General features: G+C 40.5%; 2 protein-coding genes across 2 annotated transcripts; both read left to right on the plus strand.

The window, feature by feature from the left end:
• Positions 1-659: 659 nt before the first annotated feature.
• On the plus strand, positions 660-3,074 carry LOC307142573 (uncharacterized protein; the record flags this gene model as incomplete). Its single annotated transcript, XM_079843544.1, has 4 exons — positions 660-951; positions 2,281-2,499; positions 2,924-3,015; positions 3,066-3,074. The coding sequence occupies 4 exons, from the start codon at positions 660-662 to the stop codon at positions 3,072-3,074; spliced, it is 612 nt and encodes a 203-aa protein (XP_079699670.1).
• A 1,151-nt stretch (positions 3,075-4,225) lies between these two features.
• Positions 4,226-6,967, plus strand: LOC307141644 (serine/threonine-protein kinase pim-2-like). The gene is made up of 4 exons (XM_079842001.1): positions 4,226-4,272; positions 4,444-4,825; positions 4,919-5,098; positions 6,734-6,967. The coding sequence occupies exons 1-4, from the start codon at positions 4,237-4,239 to the stop codon at positions 6,871-6,873; spliced, it is 738 nt and encodes a 245-aa protein (XP_079698127.1). The 5' UTR covers positions 4,226-4,236; the 3' UTR covers positions 6,874-6,967.
• Positions 6,968-8,667: the final 1,700 nt, after the last annotated feature.

Here is an 8,667-nt window from a genome sequence, read left to right on the forward strand (position 1 = left end):
GTCATTTTATTTTGGATGTGATTAATCGATTTGACCGCACTAATATTTTTATAATTTAGTTACACTGTAAAAAATCCAACTTATGTTTTGTATGACAAATTCAGCTTTTAAAGTTTATTCAAATATTTAACATGAAAAAGTTTGTACAACTAATTCACCCTAAGTTGAGAAAACTCAAAAATGTTCTGCAGCTGGTTGCCTTAAACTTTTAAGTTTTCACAACCGTTTTTTTTTTTACAGTGTAAAACCAAATACTCGCTTTATTCCTGTTTTCTGCTCCTGCATATTATAGAGCCAAATGGATTAAAAATTGCAGTTTTAATGGGGACATTTTTGTAATTAAGGTCCTGAGTTTAATTGTGTACCCAGTGTAAAATAGATGCATTAAATCGATTAGGCACAAATTCTCCAGTTTCTGCTGTTTTAAATAATGCGCTTCGAGACTCGGGCGTTCTGCACTATGATGTCATAATCCCCGCGTTCCATCCGCGCGCACTCACAGAATCTCCGAGCGTTTATGGCCAACACGAGCACATCTCCTGAGTCACAGAGCGAGTTTCGTCCACGTCCAGCGATCATACGGTGTCCAAATCTGCAGATAATACAGTGTGTAGAAAGTCCAGATAATCTCCAGATTGATGAACTCTTCCCCGGGCATCATGTCCCTCTCTGAGGAGGAGAATGAGTGTGAAGAGCTGAGCCTCTGCAGCGGAGGAACGTACATCGTGGAGAGGAGGTCGAGCGGCTCGGATAGATCGGAGAGCCGGTGTGAACAGGACAGCAGAACCAGGAGATTGTCCAGATCCGACAGCCTCCAAGAGTGGATGTGCCCTCCAGTGCCAGGACAAGTTCCCATCGAGCCAGCCGAGGCTAAACCTGTCCTGAGGGAGACTAAACCTGTCCTGAGGAAACCTGTCCTTGAGGCTTCACCTGCGGACAACAGCTCAACAGGTAAGACATATAGGAATATAGGATGAATATAGGATATAGAAATATATAGGATGTTGAGACCAAGTGTCCGTGGTTTCCCAAAGTTACTCAGCATGTTCACTAGCCACTATTTTGACATTGATACCATGGGTAAAAACTGCCAGATATTTGTTAAATATTATCTCTATATTATAGATATATTAGGCTGCTGTGACTTTAAGAGCTGCCGCACACGGACCCATAACACTGTTACACACGCGTTTTCTTTCTCAACTCTTCAGAACTGACTGTGTTTACATGAATACTCATCAAGACTGACATTATTGTGTGTGTGTGTGTGTGTGTGTGTGTGTGTGTGTGTGTGTGTGTGTGTGTGTGTGTGTGTGTGTGTGTGTGTGTGTGTGTGTGTGTGTGTGTGTGTGTGTGTGTGTGTGTGTGTGTGTGTGTGTGTGTGTGTGTGTGTGTTTGACTGTTTAAGCACAATAGCAGAGAAAAAGAGCTCACTTTAGTTCTGAGGCAGCTTTATGTGCACACTTTGGGTGTTTAAGCATAAAATCTGCGGGAATGAGTAAAATTATGCTCAATATTCATCCGGATCAAATGAAACGAGTGAGTGAGATTAGAGAGAGAAAGAGATGCTGATATTGTGTGTTTATTCAGCAGAAAATTAGTGTGTTTCAGATATTTCAGTATCGGTACAAGGATTTTAACACTATTGCACTTATTTATTATTTCAGATGCGTTTTTAAAAGAAAGTATATCTCATATTCTTCTCAAGCCTGCTCTATTTCACCACTTATTGCGATTGAATGCTCAAATACACACAAAATGGTGTCAAAATGGCTGTTGTGGCCATTCATGTCAACACTGTCGGTTATGACTTTAATATGACATTACTATGTTATTAAAAATATTATATTTAATGTTAAATATATTTTAAGATATAGCCCATATGACCTTTGCCTTTGCCAGAATTGGACAAATAAGGTCTGGAAATGTTTGAAGTAAAATAATAACAACTATATCGTTATTGTGAAATAAAATGACTATTATTACTTAGTTTTTTAATTGCTTACAATTTCTGAAACTATGGCTCCATTTCTCAAAACTCTACACACATTTTATCAAAATTGCGAGTTATAAAGTCCAATTGTGAGGAGAAAAGGTCCCAGTTATCTTTGGTATTTTTGATTCTGTGGCGTAAACAAGCAGGGCTGCCGTCAGGCGGATATCTGGGGGATATTTGCATTACTTTGGATTTGTAACATTACAGATAAGAATCGAACAGTAAAATGTGAGCTATATCAAATTTGAGATGAGAGATGTTTCTAATAATTGTGTTTGTTTCAGAAAAACCTAGCGAACGTGAGAAGAGGAACGGCTTCCGTTCCCTCATGAAGATGCTGTGGAAGGCTGTGAAGTTTCCCTTCCTCTGCTGTTGTCTCAGTGGGGCTGTGGATGTGGTGGAGCCGTTTGTTCCTCCAGCCGATCTGGAGCCAGAGCCTGATCCTGATCCTGAGCCAGCATCACCTGATCCAGATCACTCCGCCGTCACGGCCAATGATGAAGGTCTGTTTTATCATCTTGTGCTCCACTAAAGATATCTTACCTCTTACCTCACCGATCAAACTAATCAAAATGACCCCAAGCCTTATAATTATACTTTTTTTAAAATCTGTATTAATCTTCCTCTATGTATAGCAGCAAAATCAGACCTTCTTTCTGACACTTTTCCTCCATTTTCCCCCAGAATCACATCCTTCTTTAAATTAACACACAACAAGGAGCTCTTTTCCATCACATAAATCTCTATGGTCACATCTGTCCAGTTTTCTAATGTCGGTCTCTCTTGTTTTAATCATCTGCGTGTGATTTTAAGGCTTGTTTTCAGAGAATATCAATATTATTTTCTCGACACGACCAGCACTGATATTTTTAATATAAAACAAAGGATCTAATAAACTTATACTGTATATATTCTCATATTTTTCAGTCTTTGAGACTCTCTATGACGCGGGAGAGATGATCGGGCACGGAGGATTCGGCAGAGTTTACGAGGGAACCAGGAAATTTGATGGCAAAAAGGTAAAGCTGAACATTTTGCTCTTGTGTGCATCAGAACATGTTTAATACAGATGGTTTAGATCAGGGTCTCCAAACTCGTGCAGAGTTTAGCTCCAACCCTAATTAAACACCTGAACCAGCCAATCAGTGTCTCACTAGGCCCTAGTTAGACACTGATAGGCTGGTTCAGGTGTGTTTATTTAGGGTTGGAGCTAAACTCTGCAGGACCGAGTTTGGAGACCCCTGTTTTAGATGCTCAAATCATAAATGTTATTCGTAAGGTCAGTCGCTTAAAGGGTTAGTTCACCCAAAAATGAAAATTCTGTCATTAATTACTCACCCTCATGTCGTTGGACACCCGTAAGACCTCCGTTCATATTCGGAACACAAATGAAGATATTTTAGTTGAAAGCTGATGGCTGAGAAAGGCTTCACACAGGCCTCCATTGGCATTCAGTACATTGACACTTCCAAGATCCATGAAAGGCACTTAAAACGTCGTTACAAAGTCTATCTCACCACAGTGGCTCTACAATAATCATACAATGCGACGACAATAGTTTTTGTGCGCAAAAAAAAATCAAAATAACACCTTTATCCAACTTGTTCTTGTCTTCCGTGTGCGCCTCCACGACGCATGCGCGAGAATATGACGTAGCGCCGGTGTTCGGGAATCGATGAAATACACACTTAAGCCCCATTTTGAGCACTACGCCGAGACCTAAAGCACGATCAATGTAGAATCCAACAGCTTAGACACGCGCGTCTTCCTCTGCTCGTAAACAAATCGCTTCTGGGTCATCTGTCCGAACGCCGGATCTGCGTCATATTCTCGCGCATGCGTCGTGGAGGCGCACACGGAAGACAAGAACAAGTTGGATAAAGGTGTTATTTTGATTTTTTTTTGCGCACAAAAACTATTGTCGTCGCATTGTATGATTATTGTAGAGTCACTGTGGTGAGATAGACTTTGTAACGACGTTTTAAGTGCCTTTCATGGATCTTGGAAGTGTAAGTGTACTGAATGCCAATGGAGGCCTGTGTGAAGCCTTTCTCAGCATCAGCTTTACACTAAAATATCTTCATTTGTGTTCCGAATATGAACGGAGGTCTTACGGGTGTCCAACGACATGAGGGTGAGTAATTAATGACAGAATTTTCATTTTTGGGTGAACTAACCCTTTAAATACTGTCATTGTTATTGAATACTGTTTTTTTTTTTTACAGGTTGCAATTAAGCGGATGCGCAAGAATGACAACGATCGCTATATTGCTATTGTGAGTTGGTCAAAAGCTGAATGTGTGTGTGTGTGTGTTGTGCTGATTACTGTAGTCAATACACCTGTAGGACGCATTATGTGCAAATGAAAGGCTCTGTTGATCAGATCTATAATCACGTTTTCTTCAGATTTTGAGCCAGCTAACCTTCTGTCCACTCCTTTTCTCCAGCCTGAGCATCCCAAACCTCTCATCACAGAAGTGGCGCTGCTGTTAAAGATGAGGCAAGGACCCATAAGCCCCTACGCTATTCAACTCTATGACTGGTTTGACCACCCTCGTAAATTCACACTGGTAATGGAGTTCCCTGACCCCTGCACAAGTTTGCTGGACTACATCAATTGCAATCCTCCCCTGGACGAAAGCACAGCTCGGGTCATCATGAGGCAGGCGGTGCTGGCGGTGCAACACTGCATCGAGAGAGACGTTTTTCACAACGACGTTCATGCAGACAATTTCCTGTTGAAGACCAAGACACTAGAGCTCAAACTGATCGACTTCGGCTCCGGTCGCCTGCTTAGCAGCGATGGCTATAAAGGCGAAGAATACATCGGTGAGCATTTCTGGAGTGTGTGGATGTAGTGACTCACTGATTATTTGACGCTTTGATAAATTGCTCATTGATGCTCAAATGTCTTGCTTACAGGAGTAATGGATTACACTCCGCCAGAAGTCTTCACTGATCCTCTATTCCACGCCATCCCAGCGAATGTCTGGGCTCTGGGGGTGTTGCTGTATGAGCTGATGAACGCCTGTCCTCCTTTTCCCACTACAACAGAAATCAAACAAGCTAAAGTGACATTTCAGAACTCATACTTATCCAAAGGTGAGTGAATAATATTGATAACACTGATAAACACACACACAAAGCAAAGGCTCTGTAGAGAAACAGTTAAAGGTGAAGAATGTACTATTATTGTAGTTTAACGCGTTTTAACAGCTCAACCTATAGCGTGTGTTTGGGGGCGTGGCTACTGCAATAGGCGGAGCCTGAGGGTGTTTAGCCACAGTGGGAACATGGGAAAAAAATCAGATTTAGGGCCTTATTTTACCGATCTGAGCTCATGGTCTCAAGTTCACGGCGTAGGTGCACTTAGGCCGTGTCTGAATCCACTTTTGCTAGTTTAACGACGGAAAAAAACGGTCGATGTGCCAGACACATGATCCAAAAGGGTCGTCCCTCGTCTCTTAATGAGTCATGGGTGTGTTTTGGGCGTAACGTTTATTAACCAATCAGAGTCTCATCTCCCTTTCCCTTTAAAAGCCAGTTGCGCTCGCACCATGGAGGATTCACTATTTACATGTGAGCGGAAAGACTGAACGCTTCTCCAGAGAGGAAAACGTTTATTTTTCATATTTAAATGTGTGTGTGCTGCTGTGCGTCCCTGTGTGTGTAATAATCAGAGTGTTGTGCACCGCCTATAGGCTCGTTTTACTAACACGCCCTTTAAATAGCACAAAAAAACTGCACTATTGACTTTAGAGCAGGTTTGTGTTGGTCAATGGTCAGTCGCAGATCACAGCTGGTGTTCAGACCAGATGCTCATGGGTGAACAGAAGCGCCAGTGCATTTGATATTTAAACAACGAGAAGCTGGACGTGAACATGAGAACTTGCGTCCGGCTGAAACTAGTAAAACACACTTGCGTCGGGCCTGGCGTCACATTGCGTCGGGTGTGTGAGAGGGCCTTTAGTCACTGAAGTGAAAGCACATTAAACACGTGATGAACACGTCAAAGCGAACAGATTTTCATTGCGATGCTACAAACACACCACAGAGGTGCTTCAGTACAATACAGCATCATGCACTCATTCAGAAAGACACATGTTCATGAAGAGAAATGTAACTCCGCTAAATGTGTTTCTGATATGAGATATGATATGAAGAACCCGTAAGAGCTGCGTTTGTGATGTTTGAGATGGGCGCAAAATGACATACTTCACCTTTAAAGGAAGATAAAGAACACTTGACCTTATATCAGTCATGTTTCAGATGCTGTTCTCATAGATGCCAACATTCGTGTCACATGGTCATGACTAACCAGCCTCTCCTCAATGAAATGTGTCCAGAATGCAGAGATCTAATTAGCCAGTGCCTAGCCCGGGATCCGACTAGCCGGCCGACAGTAGAGCAGATGTTAGAGCATGAGTGGATTAGATATGATGGAGAAGTTCAGCAGATTCACTCGATCGGTGATTTCAGGTGTGAGGAAGTGACAGACAGAGTAGCATTATTATCATTGATCTGCAATTCTGGAGGGAGATTTTCAAATGTGTTCACTGTAATGTTCTTGTTATAGTCAAGTCATCTTCATTTATACAATCCAGATTGTTTCAAAGCAGCTTCACGGGAATAAACAGGAAATGATGCAAACAGAGTTCAGTTCTGCTCCAGTCCAGCCCTAAAGACTGAGATGTGATGGACTGGCAGTGTGTGAATGCTTTTGCTTTTCTTCCCCAGGCTTTGACACACACCATCCAGTCTACAGAAAACACACTGGATTAAACGTAGGATTGGATGGATATCATCCTGACAGGAAGTCAAGCCGCCACAGCAGAGCTCAGAGCCGGTCCACGTCTGAGACGAACACGAGAGGCTGAAGACCGGGAACATTTGCTTTGTTTTAAAAGTCAAGCCAAGTCAGCTTTATTTATAAAGCGCTTTAAACGATTCAGACTCAATTCAGATTGAATTCAGAGCAGCTTTACACTGATGGGCAGCTTTACTCCTTTCTTGTTAGAAAGAGACGAATTGAGAAGAATTGATGATTAAATGCAGGATTGAATCACAGAATAATGAAGTGCAGTTTAAGGCACACGAGTGATTTATAACATTTCAATCAAAGATCTCAAAGACACTTTAATCCTAAAATGAATAAATTATTTTAATTATTATTTGTCATGCAATATCAGGGTTTCCAACTTTTAAGTTCAGGTTGGAGTGAGATTTTTTGGGGGGTGTGATTGACACAAATATTGATTTCGATCTTGATTCAGTATTCATATGTATATAGCCTACTGTACATAATGAAAAATAAGTTTGCCTTAGAACTATTTTAAACGTTTCTTGGGTTTAATTATATGTGCTCGAATTCATTAATATTCACTTGTGTGTGCTTTTATAAGTATCATTAAAAATATTAGGATGTAAGTTATTAACGTTTTAAAATTTCACATTTAAAGAAATCTAGTATTTGTTCATATCTAAATATTTATTAAAATGCAAAACCTAAAAATAAGTAAGCAGTACTTTTTTGAGCAACTAGACTAGATACATGTATATTTATTATAATTATTAATACAGGCATCTGCTGGGTAATGGCATTACAAATGAAAATTATTATTTTTCTAGCCACAAAAAGACTCTAATTTGCCTTTTTGAATTGGAATTCTCTATTTTAACCTTAATAACTGCACTAATTGTAATGTAAATAAGTTAGAAGAAAAATATTAGAAGAAAAAAATATTTTAAGTGGTCATTAATTGACAATAATTATTGCACAAATAGTATTTAGTACCAAAAGATCTCCTCAAAATATTCAATAAATATTATTGAACTAAAATATAGAACATTTATTAAATTGAAAAATAGTTAAGGTGTATTGGACACATTTGACCATCAATGAGTGTGAGTAATTAGTGAGGAATACCCGAGGGCTAAATACAAGAAAAACATTATCATTAATGTTAACAATATTTGATTTGATTTGTATCCTGGACACATTTCCCCTAGCCTGGATGCCAGCCGAATTTAGCCCCGCCCACAAAAATTTTTGCTTGGGCAATTCGGTCTGGACTCGCTCCATAGAGGAGGAATTATGCCCGAACAGAAACTGTTCGGACCAATGAAATTGTCAGGGCGGGCTTTAGACGATGATGGACAGATGATCAACAGTAACGTAATCATCCACGTCATCGAAGGCTCTTGGGTTGAATTTGCTCTTATCCTAAACGGAGAACTTGTTCGTATATGCATTCACCTTTACTATTTCTCTCAGAAACGATGATCGTGTTGGTAAGTACTCTGTGTATCCTTAAATTATTTTATTACTGGCAAAGATCGTTTACACTCATCTTTTTCTTGTAACGTTACTTAATCCAGCGTGCGTGCAGACAGGGTTTCCAAGTGTTTTTGCAATGTCGCGCACAATTGCTACTCAAAACGATAGCCCAAAACAATAACTTTCCGGGGGGTTCTCCGGAAAAAATGCCGTTTGGTTGGCAAAATATGTTATTTTGGCAAGGTTGCCTGCTAAAATTCGCATTCCTGGGTTTATATAATCACATAATTGGGGTCGCTTCAACCCGCGGACATGGAGAAAAACACGGACTTGGTAACACAGTGCAGTTGAGTTCTGTTGACATTTGACAACTAACGTTACGCGTCGCTCCGTT

The sequence above is a fragment of the Gobio gobio genome, assembly GCF_949357685.1.
Source record: "Gobio gobio genome assembly, chromosome: 18".
Taxonomy (NCBI): Eukaryota; Metazoa; Chordata; class Actinopteri; order Cypriniformes; family Gobionidae; genus Gobio; species Gobio gobio.